Source organism: Oryza sativa, chromosome 1, assembly GCF_034140825.1.
Source record: "Oryza sativa Japonica Group chromosome 1, ASM3414082v1".
Classification (NCBI taxonomy): Eukaryota; Viridiplantae; Streptophyta; class Magnoliopsida; order Poales; family Poaceae; genus Oryza; species Oryza sativa.
The window spans coordinates 20,525,330-20,547,477 of NC_089035.1; the positions used below are offsets into that span (position 1 = coordinate 20,525,330).

The following is a 22,148-nucleotide window of genomic DNA, read 5'->3' on the forward strand; positions in this document are numbered from 1 at the left end:
CCGGGCGCCGCCCACGCATCCGCTCTCCGGATGAGACCGACCGGATACGCGTAATCGTACTACTACTATCGTATCGTTCGTCCTGGTGGAGTACTACTATACATGACACGAGGGAAATTAAAAGAGAAAAACGCGAGGATTTATCCTCGACAAAAAACCAAAAAAGAAAATCTCCCCACGATTTCACGGCCAGGGGCGGAGCTACAGTGATGCCTATGTATTCCCAGGAATACCCAACTTTTTTTATCAAAAAACAACTATACTTCAGTATATACACATAACACATATACACATATTAGTTGTCCCCACTCCTCCAGAGTCCCTCGCTCGGCTCACGCCTCACCCTCACGCGCAAATGCGCTGCTCGCCCGCTCCCCAATTCCCCATTTGATTCCAAACCCTAGGTGGCGGCGTTCGGCGGCGGCACGGCGGCGCGGCGACCAGCGGAAGCGGCAAGGCGTCCGGCGACCGGCGACGGGAGCAGGGAGCTAGACCAGCGGTGGCGCGGCGAGGCATTCGGCAGCGGCGCGACGCCGTGGCGAGGCATTCGGCGGCGGCGCGGCGAGGCCGCGAGACGGCAACCGACGGGCGACCGGTGACGGCGGGAGCGAGGCCACGAGGCCGAGGGGCAGGGGCGCGGCGACGGCCGGCCAACAGCTGCAGCTCAGCGGGACAGCGCCCAGCGGCACTGCGGCAGGCGCAATTTCAGGTGACAAATCAAGAGTTCAAGATTCAATCAGTCCTAAATCCACTCACTATGTGTCCATGTCTGATGTTTTTTTACCTTAGTCTCTGAGTAGTTTCTTTTTCCTGTACTTTTGTAGTTCTGTAGATTGAAGAACTCTCAAAATGAAGAAGAAATCGATTGATTTGAAGACTTTGTGGGATAGACATTCAAAGTCTAGGAAGGTAGGGTTAGGTTCTGGTTCTGGATCAACAACACAGCCAGTTAGAATTGACAGTGAAGTTGCTGTTCCTTCTGTTCAGCCGATTACAGATGCAAATGAGAGTCCAGTTCAGATTCAGATTACTGCAGTTGAGGTTGTGCCTGAGGTAGCAGCCAGTGATGCAGCAAGAGATGTGACAGAACCTGAAACAGAGGTAGCTAGCAATGATCCAGACATAGCAACAGCAGTGACACAGCAGGAGCAACCTTCCACTTGGTCTCCTATCAGAGATTGGTCTCCCATCAGAGATGGTGATGATGAAGAGACAGAGTATGACTCAAGTGATGAAGCTATTTATGACATTGATTTACTTTGTCATGATCCTGGAAGGCGAATTGCAATCAAAAATTATGATGTCAATGAACGGAATTCTGTGATAAGGGGATATATTGCATTAGGGCCATGCCAACCACGCAGCCACAATTTTCCTATAAGGAAAATTGGAGGTAAGCCTCGGCGCTTCCTTCCTAGTTGGTATGACGAATTTAAATGGCTTGAATATAGTGTGGAACAAGATGCTGCATTCTGTTTTATTTGTTACTTATTCAAGCATAAAATTAATAATTCTGGTGGAGATGCATTTGTAAATAGGGGATTTAGGAATTGGCACATGAGAAAAAGGATTGCAAAACATGTTGGTGGTATGACTAGCTTTCACAATGTGGCACAAGATAAATACAATCACTTCCTTGCACCTAAAACAAATATTGTTGAGAGCTTTGCTGCCACCAATGAACAAGACAAGGCTAGATATATGGCTCGTTTAACCTATTCAATGAAGTGCTTGAAGTTTCTTTTAAGGCAAGGTTTGGCTGCCCGTGGACATTATGAAAGTGAAAAGTCACTTAATAAAGGAAATTTCCTTGAGATGTTGAGTATGCTAGCAGAAAACTTTGAAGAAGTTGGTAAGGTGGTTTTGAATAATGCTCCAAAGAATTGTAAGTTGACTGCTCCCGAAATACAAAAACAGATAGCTAATTGTTGTGCCAAAGAAACTACTAAGCTTATCATGGAAGACCTTGGTGATGAATATTTTGCAATACTTGCCGATGAATCTAGTGATGTGTACCAAAAAGAACAGTTGGCTCTTTGTTTGAGATATGTTGATAAAAAAGGAAGGGTAGTTGAGAGGTTCCTTGGTGTTGTTCATGTTGAAAATACTACTTCCTTGACACTTAAAGCTGCAATTGAATCATTGCTTATGGAGCATTCCTTGAGCTTGTCTAAGGTCCGTGGGCAAGGCTATGACGGTGCTAGTAACATGAAGGGTCATGCTAATGGACTAAAGAAATTGATTATGGATGAGTGCCCTTCTGCCTATTATGTCCATTGCTTTGCACATCAACTCCAATTAACACTTGTGGCTGTTGCTAAAGAAAACCCAGATTGTGTGTGGTTCTTTGAGCAACTTAGATTTTTGTTAAATCTTCTTGGGAATTCTTGTAAGAAGACAGAAATGCTTAGAGTTGCACAAGCTCAAAGAATTGTAGAAGAACTAGATTTGGGTGACATTGAAACTGGAAAGGGTTTGAATCAAGAAATGGGTTTGGGCAGGCCAGCAGATACTCGTTGGGGATCTCACTATAAAACTGTTATGCATGTCCTATCTTTGTATCCTTCAATTCAAAAAGTTCTTATAATGGTTGGCAAGGATCGCTCTTTTGGTGCAGAATGTGCAAATGCACAAACAGTGTTGACAATATTCCAATCATTTGAGTTTGTTTTTATGGCACACTTGATGCAAACAGTACTTGGGTTCACATCTGACTTGAATCATGCTTTGCAGAAGAGGGATCAAGACATTGTTAATGCAGTAGGACTGATTTTATTGACAAAGTTTCAATTGCAGCAATTACGCGAGGATCCTGGATGGGATGATTTTCTTCAAGAAGTGCAATCTTTTTGTGTGAAGCATAAGATCAAGATCCCTGATATGGACTCTTTCTATCGGCCGGTTGGAAGAGATAGGAGGTTCTTTATTAAAATCAAGAATATGCATCGCTTCCATGTTGACATGTTTCTAAGTGTCATTGATAGACAACTACAAGAGCTTAATGAACGGTTTGATGAGGTAAACACAGATTTGCTCCTTTGTATGGCTGCATTTAGTCCTATAGATAACTTTGCTAGTTGGGACAAAGATAAGTTGATTAAGCTTGCACGGTTTTATCCTAATGATTTCTCAAGCACAGAGATGAACCATCTTCCATCAGCATTGAAGCTCTTCCTCACTGAGATGCGTATAGATGAAAGGTTTAGAAAAGTAAAAAATCTTGCTAATCTTTCCATTATGATTGTTGAAACAAAATTGCACAATAGACATGAGATTATTTCCAAGCTTCTCAAATTGGTTCTGGTACTTCCAGTAGCAACAGCTAGTGTTGAAAGAATATTTTCTGCCATGAATTATGTGAAGAATAAATTGAGAAACAGGATGGGGGATCAATACTTGAATGATTGCTTGGTCACATTTATTGAGCGTGAGATGTTTTTGAAAGTCAAGGAGTGTGATATTATAAACCGCTTTCAAGCCATGAAGGAACGCAGAATTAAAGCTACTCTTCCAAGCCACGAAGGAACCGAAATAGAAAATTAGAGATACCATGTAATAATTTGTAATTTTATTTCTTAGATTATCGGTATTGACATACTGTGAACCATTGATTTTTTTTACTATGAATTTTTTTGTTAGACGGGAATACCCAACTTTCAAATCCTGGCTCCGCCACTGTTCACGGCGACATATCCCCCGAACCCCCGCATGGTTATATCTTGCGGACGGGACACGTACGACGGCAGCCAAGCCAGCCGCCCAAACCAGCAACCAAAGAAACAGCTAGAGAGAGAAAGAAACCCCGGATTACGGATTCCTCCCTCCCCCAAAGGCCAAAGCCTCCCACCGCCGAGCCGCCGCCGCCGCCGGCTTTCTTGTTTCTAGCTTCCTTTGATGATGAACGCTCTCGGTTTATCGGTGGCGGCCACCAGCACCGGCTCCCCCTTCCACGACGTCTGCTGCTATGGCGCTGGGATTGCAGGTACTACCATTGCTTCTTCTTCGTCTTCTTCCCATTCTCTCTATCTCTCTCTTCCCATTTTTGGGGTGCTTCGATGCTCTTTCCTTTCTTGCTTCTTGGTAATCTTGGTTGGATTGGGGAGAGGTTTCAGATGTTCTTGGCAGTTGATTGTGCCTATTTGATTCATGTTTGCTGTCTGTCACCCATTACTGCAGGGAACATCTTCGCTCTTGTGCTCTTCATCTCCCCGCTGTAAGCCCCCGGCCCCTCTCTGATTTCCCCCCACTTGTGATCTTCTGATTTCTTGGTCCGGATTGGTCGGATCGCTGCAATAATGCCGACAACTGAGAATGGCTGTTGTTGGATTTGATTTCAGGCCGACGTTCAAGAGGATCGTCCGGAACGGATCGACGGAGCAGTTCTCGGCGATGCCGTACATTTACTCGCTACTCAACTGCCTCATCTGTCTCTGGTACGGCCTCCCCTTCGTCTCCTACGGCGTCGTCCTCGTCGCCACCGTCAACTCCATCGGCGCCCTCTTCCAGCTCGCCTACACCGCCACCTTCATCGCATTCGCCGACGCCAAGAACAGGGTAACTTAACTTACCTTACCTTACCTGCCACCTTCATCAGATTCCCAGCATATGCTCTTCTGACCATTGACTTCTTCTTTTTTTTCCATTACAATTATATTATCAGTATATACTGGCAGTGTAAAGAAGTGCATATGTTAGGAATTTGATAGAAAATTGAAAAAGATGTTTTAGTAATTTGTGGTTCGGATTTAATCTAATTGTAAGTACCCGGTCCTAGATCTCCTCGTTTATTAGTGGAGGACTGTCCTGAGCGCCATTTGATGATGACACACTTAGCGGCAACACTGTTTGACGATAGAATAACGAAAAAAAAAGGAGACAAATTTACCCTTTCAAATTTTATACTGCAATTGAAATTGAATTGAGTATAAGATCAAATCAATCTACACAATTATATCATTTATACTGACAGTATTATACTAGTAGTATATTGTACCATAAAAGTTCTCTAACGAAATGGTGTGTTGCTGCAGGTGAAGGTGTCCAGCCTGCTGGTTATGGTGTTCGGCGTGTTCGCTCTAATTGTGTATGTTAGTCTGGCGTTGTTTGATCACCAAACACGGCAATTGTTCGTCGGTTACCTCAGCGTTGCGTCCCTCATATTCATGTTTGCGTCCCCCTTGTCCATCATTGTGAGTTCTAATGAATTGCACTTCTTAGTTTTTATAATCCACAATAAATTGTAGTTTCAAGTAAACATTGTGCATTTTGATACAGTTAGCCTTGACTAATCTTTTCATGTTCTTGAAATATTCTTAGCAACAGTGTATTGATCCTTTTCTTTTATGCATTTTTTGTCTTCAACAGAATCTGGTGATCAGGACGAAGAGCGTGGAGTACATGCCCTTCTATTTGTCACTCTCTATGTTCTTGATGAGCGTATCGTTCTTCGCATATGGAGTTCTACTGCATGATTTCTTCATATATGTAAGATTCCAGTTAGCTGTTGCTTTTGCTTAGTTGGCTGTCTAGCATTATATCTGTTCGGTGCATTCATCTTGTTGAATTGTCAATTTCAGATTCCAAATGGGATTGGAACCGTTTTGGGTGTCATTCAATTGGTGCTCTATGGCTACTTCAGAAAAGGATCAAGAGAGGACAGCCTCCCATTGCTAGTCACACATACATGAGCACACCAAGGAACAAGGTCCTGCAAGCAATTTGCCTGCCTTTGTTTCTTGGAAAATCATCGGTTCTCTTATCAGTTATCACATATTGGATTTTGTGTTGGTGGTGGTGTTTACTGTTCTTTTGTAAAATTGTTTTGTGGTTTGAAATGTACAAATAGATTTTGGTATACCATATTGAAAGTAGTTTTCCAGCTCTGTTGCTAGCTGCCACATCATTTCTTGGTTCTTGGATACCTTTGTATATCAGAAACAAAAATCGTCACAATCTACAATTGGAGCTGTAAGAGGTGAAATTTATCTAGCTAAATCCGAAAGCTAGCATTAACACTTACTATTTGTTCTAAATTTCTGGCTCCTGATTTAGCCAAAGGTTGGTGAGAAAATTCAAGTGGTCTCAACTTGGCTTTCCAAGGGAGTAGCTTTCATTGGGATCGCTTTCTTGCAAGCTATTGGTGTCTCAGTACAGCTTGCACGTTTTGTTTTGTTGAACACAATAATACAGAAACGTCACCCATCTACTGATTTCTAGTACAGAGCAGTTGATAATATTAAATTGCAACTGGTCCTTGATCAATTCAGTTGCTTTCTTCATCCAAATGTCAGTTACATTGCCTTAATTGGACGAAATTACAACCAGGAAGCTTGAATTCAGAGGAGAAAGTTGACCTGATGTTGATATCTCTGTTTGGCACCAGATTGAGGTTATCAGAAATTTCTGAAGATATAACAAGTGCCGTGGTTATCCGATTTAGTTCAAGTTTCTGTAAGAAAGATAGCTGATTCATGATTTCTCCTATTCGTACACAGCGGCACAACTAGGCAAGTGATCTTTTTCTATTTTTTTGAGATGGAGTGATCGTTTGTTGTACAGGTAACAGGTCAGCTTCGCTGTAATGTGATCAAGTTTTTATATTTGAATATAGGTACCAGGTTCCTTAAGTGTACAGCATCATTGTTGCGTAGACTTAATCCACGATTGTGGTTTGTACACAACATTAATGTGAAGACAATGATAGAAAAAAAATATTTTAAGTCGGGTTATTTGACCTTGCATGAATGCATGAGATATCTCGTGACAGTTACTGTATTTATTAAGATAAGTGCACTTGGGACCAATAATTATTTTTCACGTGCCTCACGGCTTGGCAACGACAGGTTGCCTCCGGATTATCCGTATTTGACGAACAAAATTTCGGTACCTGTATGAATCATTCAACGATTTCTAGCAGGTGTTGATACGAGGAACTGGAAACATTTAAACTTGGACCATCGACAATTTCACAAAATTTTATTGAGATAAGTATTGAATAAATATGGTGGAAACATTTAAAGTTGGACCATCGACAATTCCACAAAATTTTATTGAGATAAGTATTGAATAAATATGTTTTGTTCTTTTGGCCTGGAAGGTGCACAAATGAGATGAATCAGAGTTGCATAAACATTGACCAATGAAAGAATGCTATATCTCCTATCAGAAAGATTAATCATCTTTCTGCCCTAGACAGGGTAATCAGCAAATCCAATTTGTGTACAAGAACGAATCGGTGGCTTCTTTCCTTTACAGTGGTGATAATAGTATCTAAAAATTCTGACAAATGATGAAGTTACCAACAAGGCTTTGTGGTTAGTATATTCGCTCAGCAGTGGAGACGGGGCGAAGGAACACAACGATGACAGTGATGTTGTCCTTGCTGCCACGCGCTGCCGCCTCCGTGGCCAGCCGCTTGGAGCACATTCCAGGCTCTTTTACTGTGTCCTTGATGATGGACAGGACATCCTCGTTGCTCATCACGTCCCACAATCCATCACTTGCCATCACCTACAGGTAACCAAATGAAGTGGTGTGAATCTATAATGAGGTTTCTTATCTTTGATGCCATGTTTCAGTGCATCTCTTGGGTGTTCGCAGAAGCACCAAAACTAGATACCCTGTTTTGAGGTTCATCTCTAGAGTATTATGTATGAAGTCGAAACTTTGCAATGACCTCTCTTTTTTGAATGGTGGTGTTTACATTAAATTAGGAACAACACAAATATACATATTAGAAGCATAATGCCCAATAACGTTGAAAGAGTTTCATTGCAGCCAAGCAGAGCCAGGCATGTTGAGGGGTTTCTCAAAGAAACGTAGTTTAGTTACTTCCCTAACAAATAATTAGAAAAAGTAATTTGCCCATTCAATGCAGATAATAGAAATTTTGGAGAAGTAAATAATACTGGATCTCTGATATCATTATAAGATATGAAAGCAAAATAAAGAAAAGGGCCATTGGTCTATTTCTCAGAACTTAAGAATTTTCATACATAGGCTTGGATTTACTACTATATTTTGGTGGCAGTAATTGCTCAGTGTTCTACAAGGGAGAAATAAAGGTATTGCTTGGCTGAAATAAGACAAGCATTCACAGCCAAACTTCCGAAGCTGATGCCAATCATTCAACTGAACAGATTAACAGCGATCGAACAATAATGACATAATAATTTTTATGCCACACTGGTGTTAGCTTTGGTATTCTAAGATATAACAAATTGATGTATGAGAATGAAAGAAACCGCACAGATGAGAGAAACAAAATGGACATACCAGGAACTCATCATCAGGTGATAAAATGGTTTCTATAACCTCAGGTTGTGCTGTGACTGCTGGCTTAAGATCATCATCGCCAATGGACCGTGTGACCTGTCAAAAAATAACCACTCGTTTGTGTAAACTACAGACCTTACGGTTATCCTTTTATTTCTGCAAGAAATAGTATAATTACGCCGATGCAAGTGTCAAGGGATCGTTCATAGTGTGCAAAAGCATAGAATGATTTTTTTTTTTTGGGGGGGGGGGGTGGTGGGGGGTGTTGGGGGGGGGGAGGTGGGGATAAGAACGAATAATATTCCCAAACCAATTAACCCAAGTAGAATCTTGGGCAGAGTAGCGTATGTATCTGTGGTTGGACCTCAGCAAGGTAAGCTTGAAATCCATGCCCTTCTTTGGACACTGTGTGCTAGCATATACCTTGGCTGAGTTCCAATAGGCATTTCCGTATTGTATTATTCATAGTACAGAAAGGAATATTGCTTGCTGTTTACGTAGCTGACAACCCCATTTGCAGAAACAGCATAATATCACTTCAACAGTTCTAAAACCAACTGAAAAAAAACTCATGGATAGAGGGCGTATAATGTTATGTGAGCATTTTTTTTTTCTATTGTTATCAAAATTAATGATTATATCATGCATCTACAGCTAATCATGGCTACCATAGTGAATGATACTCATGCGAGCACATGCCATAAAGAGCAAAAGCTAGCACCTGAAGAGCAGCTGCACCAACACGCCATGTATCTATTTGCCATTTGACTTCAGTTCCTTCCTTTACAATCCGTTCTCTTTCCTTTGGACAACTAGCAACATGATCCTACCAAGGCAGAATGAAAACATATCTTATGTTATAATGCTTAAATTTCAAGAAGCGTGCAAAATAAAGAAGAAATATTATGCGGACCCTGGTCATAGGAAATGGTTCACCAGCACGGTTCAGAATTGCCCGGCAATCACCAGCATTCGCTACAAAAAGCTTGTTTCTCACTATCAGTGCTGTCACTGCCGTGCAACCAGGATGCCAATTTTTCTGGGTTATCCTTTTTGACTTCTGGTGAAGAATTAATTCCTCTCGAAATGCTATGTCAGTCCTTACAAATGCTTCTGTAAGGGCATCAGTTGGGCTACGAGAAAACAGAAGTCAGATTGAGACTTCAGGCATGAAAAATGTCATCAGATTGTTTGCATTCATTCCATACCTTGTATTGGAATTAAACTGTTTGAGAAAACCAGGGACTGCTCGAACTGAGAACTCAGCAGCTGCTGAACCTGTAGAAATTGTGGTGTAAGATATGGTAATGCAAAAGTTAGTAAAGAACATTGTCAATTGTTGAGTTGTAGACCTCTGTGACCATCAAAAATGCCAAATGCATGCAGATCCTTTTCTTCGCTCATGTGGGGAAGCATAAAATGGGTATCTTCCATTGTTTCTCTTCGACCACATGTTGCAAAAGATCCCCAACTTAATGTTGGACAGTACTTAGAGGACTGATCGAAAATATCAGACCAATGGTCAACTGTACTGTCCAATTTGTTTCCTTTTGCAAACAACTCCCCTTGGTTCAACCAGCTCAATGCTTCTTGATAGTGGTGAACTTCTGTGTTGCCATTTTGACTCTTGTTTGCAGGAGATGCTAGTGAGCAAGAATTTACAGCTATATGCTTTTCAATTATTTTTAACTCTTCAGTTATATCTTTAAATGATGGTCTCTGTTGAGGATCAGAGTCCCAGCATCGCTGGATAAGTGACAAGAGGCTAGGTGGAGCACCAGACTCAGGAAGGGCAAGAGCTGGGCGCAATCCTTGAGAAACAATTGCTGCTGTAAGTTGTTGTTCGGTGTAAGTCATTTCAAGAACGGTGTGTGCCTAGAGAAAAATCAATGAGTTCCCAATTGTAGAAAATAGTGTATCTCACATGTTTGCTTCAGCAATGGCATTATATACGTAATTAAAGCTAATACAGGGCTAGAGGCGCACATGCATGATTGTACAACCAATCATATATGAAGATAAATGATGCTATAATTTCAAGTATTTGGATATAACAGAAATAGTCAACAGGAACTAAAGATTATAGCAAACAACCCAAATTTCTAAATGGGGTAGAATGTCAAAGCACTTAATGTACCTTTTCCATTAGGGCAGCATGAAATAAATGGTATTCAAGTGTGGGGATGGCTAGATGCATGTCCAATTAGAATTTTTAACAAAATGATGTTATATAATTTAGAAACCATACACAACAACCTGTGCTGTTGGAGTGAAAATGTGAAAGAGACAAAGATAAAGAACAAAAAATACGTACCTGTGCTTCTGCTCGTAGGTCTGTATAAGGCACCACACCCGTAAGTAGCTCACTGTAAATTGATGAAAAAAAAATGAAACTGTTAATACATGAAAACCTAAGCTAGTTGAGTATTTTCATTTGTTTTGAATTTATTTTATGTACACAGGGTAAGAAAAAGCCTGAGAAAGAGTGGGACAGAGTGTGCAAGTAACATTTGGAACCATGCAGCTTTGTTTCAAATGAGCATTTCACATCAGCTGGCCAAAGTATACAATTAGTATAATTTAGCCAAATGTGTCCCTCGTCCCTTTTAAAGTCATGTTATTATCAGTGGAAGTGAAATCCGTAATGTTCACAGTTCAACAGAAGCAGCATGTGTATGCAGATGAGTATACTGTGTTGTCACCAAAACCAGGTTGCACGACTAGATATGCAGCTAGATATAGTCAATCAGTCACCATGTCAAAGCATTTATTAAAATTTAAAAGTTAAACTTGTATATATTTTCTTGCAGGACTTAACAAGACATGATCATAACACAATAAAAATTGGTTGATTGGTTGCTTATCTTAATACAGTGCTAATATCACTGCAAGCCACACAACCAAAATAAAACGTGATTTATATGAACTAGTATTCAACAACAGAGAACAAAATGATAGGAATATCACATTTTGTGATCATGGCCCTTAGTTACAGATATGAGAGAACATTCGTGTAGGTTTCCATGTCCAACATTTGTTCAACATGGAATATATCTCCCCGCACAAAAAAAAATAGAATACATCACCTAGCAGAAGTGTATATGTAATGCAAGTCTATATGGGAAACACCAAATCCTCCAACACAGAAAAGGCAATTTACCTCCAAGCAACCATCTACATATGTGCGTGGACTGGTTATATGGTACTTAACAGAAACAGAGGCAATATGTCATGCATACCACCAAGAAAACACAAACGTATTTTCTCAGGCAATGGAGTACACATTTGAAGTATATGAGGCCAAACTGCAGTTAATACCAAGAGAGAAATGGCTTACTTGATAGATATTGCAAAGCTATATACATCTGATTTCTCTGTATGTATGTCCTTTCTCAAAATTTCTGGTGCCATGTATATTAATGTCCCAACCATGTTCTTTTTATGGAAACCACCAGTAGGCTTGCCAGATGATCTCCAGTTTTCAACTGAAACATGCTTGATGTCCTTCTGGTACATGGCTAAGCCAAAATCTGCTAAATGTGGATGGAAGTCCTTATCTATCTGTACACAATTATTAGACTTTGTTAATGTATGTAGAAATGCATTATGTGTAGAACTTAAATCATTCAATATAGAAGACAAAATTACCAAAATGTTTGCAGGCTTTATATCTCTGTGTACTATGCCAAGGATGTTTAGGTATTGGAGAGCCTTTGCTGCAATATACATTGAAAATAAATGTTAATTTGCGCTTTATCAACAACAGATGTTCAATTCAAGTTAGAGCCAGCAAGAAACTTCGAATTAGAATAACAAACTAAACACAATGACATATTTCTCATTCTGAATTAGTAAGAACTAATTGTTCATACTTGGTTCATGGACTTTAAGAAGATCTTACTATCATCCTCTTATCTATATTTCAGGAGGAATATTTTTGTTTTTATTTCACCTAACATTCAGGGGGGAAATTAGCTATCCATGAATTAATTTTACATTTGTGCATTCGGTTACATAATAAGCACCGTACCACAAAAGGTTAGCAGAGAAATACAGTGGTATATTAATAAAAAGGAAATGAAAAATCGTTCAAAAATCGCTACATGTGAAAGGACAAAAATGATAGGGAAAAATTCGGTATTTTCAACAGAAATGCTGCAAATGTGTCGGAAACATTTATCGTGCCATTATTTACTCTAAGATCAAGAACAAGGGTTTTCAGAATATATCTGCATTGAAAATACTACATGACCATTGCAATCCTGATCCTAGCCATATAAAATAGTGATCTAGAGCATATGAAAGCAATTCTGCGTAGGATCCTGATCTTAATTACCTTACTTAAAATTGCTAGCACAAAAGAACATAACCAAGTTACACCCTCACTAGTTTCTAAAAGAAGTCACTAAACGCAGTAGATAATATTAAAGTTATATTGAGAAATAGAAAATGTTCATGTAGGCCAGAACTCACATGTTAATAGAGTCCAGAATACGTATGATACGATGACAAGAAATCATCGCGTCAAGCTCAGAAGTGATACAGGAGTTAAAAAGTTGCTTAATTGCTTGAAACAAGTGGGGAACTGCCAACTCACGATTGAATCAAACATATCAAGATGGGTCCTAAAACAACAGCATTCCCGGTTTGAAGGCAGCCATGTTTTATGTCTTATTCTAATATAGAAAAGAAACATACACATGACACGATTCAATCTCTCAAAGAGTAAAAGGAAACTTGATTGCAATAAATTGGGACCTAGATCAGTGGCAATGGTGACCACTTGCTGCACAGAAGGGTTCCACTCCTCAACATGTATCTTGTCCGCAAGGTTTGGAGGTTCAAAGAAATCAAAGAACATCAAGTAATTCGGAGGACGTGCATGTGCTGCGACCAGTCTCGCCAACCCTGGGTGATCCAGTTCACTGCACAGACATAGACCCATTTTATTTCAATGAACCTGTCAAGAGCAATTCTTGAAGAAGTATGTTTTCACTTATTCAGGATATAAACAACCATTTTCAAGCCAAGAGTTGAAAGCTGAAATGATAGTTTGCAAGTTTTACAAGCGTTACATGTCATAATTACAAGTGTCAGCAAGTATCCAAGAAACTAAACTCCCTGCTTTTCATCATGAAATCAATCAATATTTGCAACAGCTTAAAGCTACCATATACTATTGCATAAGGGTTCGTAATTAACACTCTGTTTGCACCAAAAGATTACCGCCTAACGATCAAGCAATAATGGAACACAAGCACTGGTCAGGTGGTCATCCTGACTCACCGATAAATTTATGATCACAAGTCTCTGCCAAGCTATAAAATGCTAGCTATTCCATCGGTTATGAGCGCTAACTTCCATCTCGAGCATCAGCAACCCAAACGACAACAGTGAGAGAAACTCGACAGGCAACGGAACAAACATGGGGAGTACCCACCAGAGCAGCTGCAGCTGGTAGTGGAACTTGTCGAGGTCGTCGGAGGTGGACAGCACGGGCTTCTTGGCCGCGACGCGCTCGCCGCCCAGCCGCGCCTCGTACACCGTGCTCTCCGACCCTGCGCGCGGCACATTCCATTTTCCTCGTCAGAACTAGTAGAGCGTAGAGAGAGAGAGAGAGGATTTAGTTACCTTTGGCGATGGGGGAGAGGAGGGAGAAGGAGGAGGGCGGGAGGTGGAGCGGGATGGCGGCGCTCCGGCAGCACCCGCGCACGCACCGGTTGGACTCCTCCGGCGGCACCTCCACCCCCATCTTCCTCGCCGCCGCCGCCGCCGCCGCCGCCGCGGGAAGACGAATCGAACACGGCGGTGGCGGAGGAGGCGATCAGGCGGATTCAGAAGGGAAATCGTATGGGCTGTGCCTGTGGACGGGGCAGGGGCGGCGTGGCGAGGAGGCGGCCAACGACTCGAGAAATGGGATTCGTTGACTTCGTCCCTTGTCTTTTGTCTGCCTCGCTGACGTGTGGGGCCCACCCTCACGTACGGATCCACATGCCAGGGGCTGAAGGCGACGAGTAACCCACCTGACCCCACCACCAGTCTCGTCTGAGGTGTGCACTTTTGTGCTGTGGAAGAGAGCTCACTTTGGGCTCAAGCGTCAACTGGCATCGTCATTTTCTTAAGCCAATGATTCCGTTCAGGTTACATTAGAGAACGTATTAGTTCTACAATGTTCTAGAGCTTTGTAATTTTAAATACAATAATAAATAATAATCACAAGTCAAAAGTTTTTAAGTCCAGTCTTCACCAAAAAGATGATCAATATATTCGGCTTGTATTTTCTTTAGCTACACGGCAGCTAGTTGCAGCCGCACAACACAAGCGCTGGCAGCCGAATAGGCCCTATACTCTTTCCTCTCATAAGTTGGATGGATGATGATTTGGTGTCATGATAATACGATATATATTTAGGCCAACTCTATGCTAACAAGTCACAACGGCAAAGGGAAAGTGGAGATCACTGTAATTTCTTGCAATGGATTGAGCCCAAGTCAAATAAGTCTCAGCTAATAATCAAAATTGATTTCAACTATGAAAATATAAAGTAGTATGAGTATCAAGGTACAATAGAAACATCCCTAGCTATACGGCTGCCATATATACACTATTTGTTTATTGTGATAGCTAAGAATAGGAAGTGGGAAATGAAAATTGTTGCCGAAACCAATGGCTCGAGTGGTATAATTAGCACCCAAGTATTTGGCTGTTTTGTTTTGGCTAAGACTATGTATTGTTATGTGAGTTCCGAGCGCAAGCATCAGCGACACACCCCCCTTATCAAAAGTTATAGTATTTGACAGCTGTTAGACGACAAATAAAGAATATCAAGGAGGTAGTCTAGAGAATATGTAGGATCAAGCTAGGTTTCCCCGGGAGGATGGTGACAATGGATTTTGAGTGGGTGGAGGTGGAGCACGATGGTTGATGCCATTGGTTAGTGACGGATATTGTAAGAGTGAGAAGACCTGACCTGTTGAATCAACTCAACCAAAGGTGTTTCATTCTCATGATAAAAAAGAAAAAGCAAATTCATTCTTATTTTATACAAAGGCAAGAAATGACATTATAGTGGAGATGAGGTGCCATTTTATATGTCATTTGCAAGTGGTATTAGAGTTAAATCCATATCTAAAGGTGTAATCCCAAATTTCTTCTCGTCATCCGAACATCGGATCCCTAGATTTAGAACTACAATCATGTAAAAATCATTCCAATAAAATCAATTTAATATACAAACATCAAATCTACTCCATCCATCCAAAAACAACCTAATCCTGGACATATTGTTTTATTTTTTTACGGGAGGGAGTATTATAGATTAAGATTCAGAGCTATGCTAAATACTCTATCCGTCCCAAAATAAGTGCAGTTTTGTACTGCTCATGTCTAAGTTTTATTTTAATTTTTATTATTATTAGTACTTTTATTGTTAGTAGATGATAAAATATTAATAATACTTTACGTGTGACTAGTTTTTTTTAAAAAAAATTCATAAATTTTTTAAATAAAACGGACGGTCAAATGCTAGATACGGATTACCACGGCTACACTTATTTTAGGACAGAGGTAGTAAAACCTAAGTTATCAAAATTACAACCTCCAAACAAATGATCCTCCTATTTCCTTATAACTTAATTTGGCTCTTTAGGCCTTTACCAACGTGTCACTCGACGCAACCAAAGAAGAACAGATAAAATATCTGTATAATCCGCCGCCCTGGTCGTGGTCGTCCTCCTCACCGCGGTCGCCTCTCTCACTTCACTCAACTCACTCACTGCTGCTGTCGTACTTGTGGCCACTGCTCTGCTCCCTCCCCTCGCCTCGCCCTCAGATCCATCCAGCCCCCGCCGCCCCCCGCAACCGCGACATCCACCGCCCCATCCCCCATGGCCGCCGCCGCCGCAGACCGCCGCTTCAAGATCTTCGCGGCCGCCGACGCCTTCGGCCAGCCGCTCAAGGACGCCGTCGTCGCGCACCTCCGCGCCCACCCTTCCGTCGCCGACGTCGTCGACCTCGGCGTCGACAAGTACTACGCCGCCGCCGCCGCCGTCGCCCGCAGCGTCATCGCCACCCCCACCTCCTCCTCCGACCCCGCCCTCGAGGCCCGCGGCGTCGTGGTCTGCGGCACGGGCGCCGGCGTCGCCATCTTCGCCAACAAGTACCCCGGCGTCTACGCCACTCACTGCGCCACCGCCGCCGACGCCGCCAACACCCGCTCCATCAACGCCTGCAACGTCCTCGCGCTCTCCGGCCTGGCCACCCCGCCCGACGCCGCCGCCGCCATCGCCGACGCCTGGCTCGCCACCCCGTTCCGCGCCCCGTGCCCGGCCTCCGGCGACGCCCCCTGGCCCGACGACATCCAGCGCTTCTTCGACTCCGCGCCCGCCGAGATGGCCGCCATCCCCGACATCTCCTCCGCCTCCGTCCCTGACTCCGCCTGCGCCATCTGCTGCCTGAGGAAGGGGATGGAGTTCGAGCCGGTGGGGATCATGCCCGGCGGCGAGATGCGGATCGTGCGGGAGAGCCCCACGTCGGCGTACGTCCGGTTCAAGGCCGGGAGCGTGGAGCCGGCGCACCACCACACGTTCGGCCACGACCTGGTGGTGATCAGCGGCAAGAAGAAGGTCTGGAACCTCACCAAGAAGGAGAGCTACGACCTGGTCGACGGCGACTTCCTCTTCACGCCGGCCGGCGACGTGCACCGCGTCAAGTACTTCGAGGACACCGAGTTCTTCATCCGCTGGGACGGCCATTGGGACATCTTCCTCGACGAGGACCTCGACGCCGCGCGCAGAGCCATCGATGCGGAGCTTGGAGCAGCAACCGCCAAGTGAGGCTGCCATGGCCCATGTGTTGTGATGATGAGGTTGTTTGCCAAGGTGCCTCCATGTCCCCATTCCTTGTGTTTTAGTACTACCATGCTTTGTTCTACAGAATGTTGCTGGTTTGACCTTGATATGCTTGTACAAATAATAAAATGTGTATTGCAAGGTTGCTGGATCCTTGGTCAAGGTTGAAACTCATGCCTTTTCACAATTTTGTGGCAATTATGTTGATTGTTATGGTTGTCAATTATTTAATGTTAGCTGTTACGCAACCATGAGAGTGTTTTGGCTTGAATAGTACTTGATTCTATTTGTTTCATGACTCTCAGTGTCCCAGAATGTCTGAAATAGTTCGATTTCTTTAGCTGGAAAATGACCCTCTAAAAGATAGATTTATCTCTGATGCAAAGCATTGAACTGGTACAAGGTACAAGTTAAGAACACTGAGACTACAAACTCCAAAAAGAATAGTTAATAAGTCCAGCTTACAGTTGTTTCAGAAATTGAATAGAAATCAGATGATAAAATAAAAACAACATTTGAGAATTTGGGTTAGTTAACTATAGTTCTAATGGAGTGTCGAACCTGCTCCATAAATTCAACTGCAAATCTCGCCTTTAGGCTCCAATGTGACAATTATCTGATGAGCATTTTATTTGAAGGATAAAGTCCTTCTGAGGACTCTTAAACCTTGCAGAATTTCAAACAACGTAATGTTTTTGGGAATCTCGAGTTTGCAGTAGTTCTAGCATGGTCAACTTCTTGGAGACTTGTTGTGGATGGCAAGATTTGATTACAAGCCAAGCAATGTCGTTGAAAAAAAACAAGGAGTCTTATACGTAGTTACTTTTGTATAGCAACAACCAAAGATCAGTCTTCGCGATAGATTAACCATAAACTAGTTGCAGTTTCAAATTTGGTTGCAAAATATTTGCTTATTGTTGCTCCCCTACAAGCTCAATGCAGAAGCATCTTGCAAAACATTTGGAACAATGTCCAGTGGTTGGGCTGCTCTCATGGCTCATAGCTGCTATACTGTGATAGTGTTCTGGCCTCCTCTCTGAAAGTATTCTTTGAGCCTGAAGAATCTTAGGTAGATCAAATTCTGTGAGATTTGTCAGTAGGAAGTATGTTAGATAACTTTCAGTGATGAAGTTCTATAATCATACCAATACAATTAAGTGAATTGACTGGAGTACCTGATAGTTTTAGCTCCAAAACCACATATTCGGTGATTTTCCCCAGAAACTGGAAATTCTCTTCCTTTTCTAATGCACCACATTTCACTTCACAATTATAATTGATACTCCTTCCATCCACAAAAGTTAGGCATATTTCACATTTGAGTTTTTCCAAACAAGTTGTTCATATTTGTAGTCTTTATGCATCCAAGACTGAAATGAAAGATAAATTAAATGTTTGATTAGAATCCAAGGAGTCATCTAAATACTCATTGGTTGCATGCTTGCATTCACTCCTTGATTTTGTAACATGCAAGATGATTTAATATCTTCTTAGTCTTGGTGACAAAAGTAATAGGTGTAACTTTTGTGGATGGAGGGAGTATCAATTACCATTAAAGAAAAGTATTGTCCCCACTTCTGGGCAAGTGTTTTGGCCTGATTTCAAGGATTTAATTCATAGAGAATAAGCAGAAAGAACTTAAGAGTAGAGTGTGTGATCATAGATTAAAAAAGTAGTAAAAACTGACATCATGTCTCCTCCATCTGCTAAGGTTGATATTGGCACATGAATATAACTATGTTATATAAATTCATATAAATTAAATAGCTAATAGCACAGCCATTTACTGTCATAGTTGTGCAATTGGCATGTGAATAAGTTGCTGTTTCTGTTCTTACTATCCATCGAGTTCACATCTGGGTTCTGATTGGTTGAGAATTAGGTTTGTTATCGGTGTGCTAGTTCTTCTCCTCATCTGTAATTCTCTCCATCTTGCTTCCTGTTAATGCTTGTTATCGAACATGCTTCCTAGAGAAAATATTGTCACTCAGGTAACCTTTTACTGTTTAATGTTACACCATTGTTTATTGTCCTTGAAGGGCATTTATTCTTTTCTTTCCAAGTTGTTAATGTGTCACTGATACTATCATGCATAATGGAGTTCAAGCATCATTCATATAACTGCTGCCATCATTCAGTCACAAAGCAAGCAATTCTGTTGATGTACCAAGTGATGGAAACAACTCTAAGTATGCACCAATTTAATATAAAAAGGCAGTATGAACATCAGTGGGACAGTCAATCAGTGATACTATTATGTTCTACCCTCAAACATCTTCAACCTATCAGCACCATAATTGTCTCATAACGCGCATGATCTCTGACTTGCTTGGGACCATATCATGGCACTTTCCATTTCTTTTCTGTTAAGTTAAGGTATCACCTGTAAGTTGTATCTCTCACTTGTCATAGGCATGCATTATTGCTGTTCTTCAGATTTCTTAGTGCTGATAGAATGTTAACCCTAGTCAGATGTCTGGCTTCATTGATTCTAGAATCCGAATGATATCACATTGATCAGTTTTGATGTGTTTCATCCGTTTATGTTCCTTTTAACCTCGACTTATGTTTTCTCCGCCTTATTCTTGTTTTATTGTTTTGGCCTCAACACAATGTTTCGTGTCCACCAGTTTAAACTTTAAACGTAGTAAATCATTTCAGAAATTTAATGATTGCTAACTGTAGTTTCAAATGTACCATTCTTTAAATTGCAGTCCCTCTTGCAGAATTTTTATAGAAATCATCACCATCTCTTGAAAGGAGATAACAGTGAAGTGGGTATCTAAACTATAGTAATGCTCGACATTGCAAATTTGCATAACGTGGCTGCCTCATTCAGTTATGGGTCCTGCTACTTTTGGAAATGTCTTTATGTTGTAGCAACTTATTTTGTTGTTGAGGCTTTGAGCACTAGTAGCTAAACTTAATCAAAACGCACACAAAAAGGCCTTTTGCACCTCACAGAATGGGACCTTATACCCTTTCTACGATATGGTAATATGTTTACTTTATCTTTTTACCGGGAAACTGTAGATATCTTGAGTAGCAATTACCTAGTTTATGCATATTTTCTTTATGTTTGCTTGGTGATAACTTGGAAGCAGTCATGGTTGACAACTTGACAACCACAACCATTGAAAAAATGGCATTCACAAGCAGCATTCTGATGCTATAACACTCATGATCTGTGTCCGATTTTTGGCTGATATCAATGGGGCAGAAAAGTTTGCATCCTATATTATAAAATGTTAGCCACAAACATGATGCTGAAATAATTATCCTTGAATCCTGGTGAATTCTCACCCTTCAGGTGCTGCTGGTGATGATCAACAAATTGCTCTTGCTCCAGTTGCTTGTTTCACATGGCTGACGACACATCTATGTCTGCTGGTGATGATCAACAAATTGCTCTTGCTCCAGAACTGCAGACTCTGTTCTGGTTATGAACATATTATGTTTTCTTTCCCTCTAAGCTAGATGCATCATGCATGTCAATAAGGGCTCAAGGCATCTTGTTGTTTTGGCCTCTTGGGGGTGGATCAAGAAGAAAGATAAGATGCACCTTTCTGCCTTTTTAGTGTTGCATTTCCCAAACGAGATGTTGCTTAGGGAGAAGAAATTGCGTTGCTTAGGGAGAAGAAATTGAGAAACACGATGAAGGCAGTGTAAAAGGTATACTCGTAAAGAAGAAAAATATTGCATAGCCCATTTGTCATGCACATGGCTAGTGTGCATTACCAAGTTGACATGATATATTTCATCACAAGCACTACTACAAAACATAAAACATCAAATAGGTGTCGCCACTATAGGTGCCGGTAGTGCTAAAACTGGCACCTATAGGCCTTTTCCCACCTCCGCGGGTTGAAATCGTAAAAAATGGACACCTTTAAGCAATTATAGGTGTCGGTTCCAAATAAAAACCGACACCTATTATATTTTGTGCCTTTTTTTTAAATCGACACCTATAAAATATTATAGGTGTCGGTTTTTTTAAAAAACCGATACCCAAATCGAGCCGAGCCGGCGGGCCCCACCAGGACGAGATAAGGATAAGGGCGTCACTAGTGGCTTCTCGATCTCTCTTTCTCAGTTTTTCTCTCTCTTGCCCCCTCCTCCTTCTCCCTGCATACGGCATCGTCGTCGGTGGCTTCTCCCTCGGCGGATGCGGCAGTGGGTGAGGCGGCCGGGGTGGCGACGGCAGGCGGAGCAGTGGCGGCCCCACGACGGATCCGGCCTCGGCGGTGGCCAGGGTGGCGACGGCGGGCAAAGCAATGGTGGCGGTGTCGGCGGCCAGGGTCGGCATCGGCGGGCGAAGCGGTGGTGGCCCCATGATGGATCTGGCCTCGGCAGTGGCCGGGGTGGTGACGGCGGGCGAAGCTGCATCCAGCGTCGGCATCGGCGGGCGGAGCGGCGGCTCCCGCAATGGATCCGGCGACGTAGCGGCAATGGTGATTGTTTCTATGAAATTGTTGAGGGATATGTGATTTGTGATTCTTTTATCTGTGATTTGTGTGAAACTTATGTGATTTGCTTTGAGAGATATGTGTTGGATGAATTGATTTGTGATTCTTTCATCTGTGATTTGCGTGAAACTTTTGTGATTTGCTTTGAGGGATATGCTTGGATGCATCGATGGTGACAATGTGAAACTTCTTGTGATTTTGTTTTGGATTGATGGTCTCGGGGTGACGGGTCTAGGGGTGACGGGGAACATCGGCTCGATTCGAGCCGATGCATCGAGCCTTTTTTTTTTTTGGGTTCGCAGAGGTCTCAAAGGTGCCAGTTTTCAAAATGGGATTGGTGCCGGCTCCCTAATCAGTGCCGCTAACATAGTGCCAGTTGGGATAACCGACATCAAAGGGGGTCTCCCAACCGGCACTGAAATGCATTTCTGTAGTAGTGAAGGGAAACAAATCCTTTGCAATATTGCTCTCTGACTTTGAGGGGCTAGCATGTGGGCCCCACAACCAACGAGCCCACATGTCGGTGAACCCCGTAAGAGGAGAATACTGCATAGGAGAA

At 42.2% G+C, this 22,148-nt stretch overlaps 3 protein-coding genes and 1 long non-coding RNA gene across 4 annotated transcripts; 3 read left to right on the plus strand and 1 right to left on the minus strand.

Moving 5' to 3' along the window:
- Window positions 1-297: 297 nt before the first annotated feature.
- LOC107279238 (uncharacterized) lies at window positions 298-3,633 on the plus strand. Its single transcript, XR_010741847.1, has 2 exons — window positions 298-709; window positions 825-3,633. It is a non-coding gene; the product is annotated as an uncharacterized lncRNA (long non-coding RNA).
- A 94-nt stretch (window positions 3,634-3,727) lies between these two features.
- LOC4326868 (bidirectional sugar transporter SWEET2a-like) lies at window positions 3,728-6,017 on the plus strand. Its single transcript, NM_001406288.1, has 6 exons — window positions 3,728-3,982; window positions 4,177-4,213; window positions 4,338-4,554; window positions 5,031-5,189; window positions 5,365-5,484; window positions 5,577-6,017. The coding sequence occupies exons 1-6, from the start codon at window positions 3,895-3,897 to the stop codon at window positions 5,685-5,687; spliced, it is 732 nt and encodes a 243-aa protein (NP_001393217.1). The 5' UTR covers window positions 3,728-3,894; the 3' UTR covers window positions 5,688-6,017.
- Window positions 6,018-7,012: 995 nt separating this feature from the next.
- Window positions 7,013-14,158, minus strand: LOC4326869 (protein kinase and PP2C-like domain-containing protein). The gene is made up of 12 exons (NM_001408975.1): window positions 13,906-14,158; window positions 13,715-13,832; window positions 13,033-13,199; window positions 11,923-11,990; window positions 11,612-11,835; window positions 10,589-10,640; window positions 9,627-10,149; window positions 9,483-9,552; window positions 9,188-9,407; window positions 8,996-9,100; window positions 8,275-8,370; window positions 7,013-7,509 (listed from the first exon to the last, which is right to left on the minus strand). Exons 1-12 carry the CDS (start codon window positions 14,024-14,026, stop codon window positions 7,315-7,317), a joined length of 1,959 nt encoding a protein of 652 aa, NP_001395904.1. The 5' UTR covers window positions 14,027-14,158; the 3' UTR covers window positions 7,013-7,314.
- Window positions 14,159-15,996: 1,838 nt separating this feature from the next.
- LOC4326870 (DNA damage-repair/toleration protein DRT102) lies at window positions 15,997-17,371 on the plus strand. Its single transcript, XM_015766008.3, has one exon. It carries the CDS (start codon window positions 16,161-16,163, stop codon window positions 17,106-17,108), a length of 948 nt encoding a protein of 315 aa, XP_015621494.1. The 5' UTR covers window positions 15,997-16,160; the 3' UTR covers window positions 17,109-17,371.
- Window positions 17,372-22,148: the final 4,777 nt, after the last annotated feature.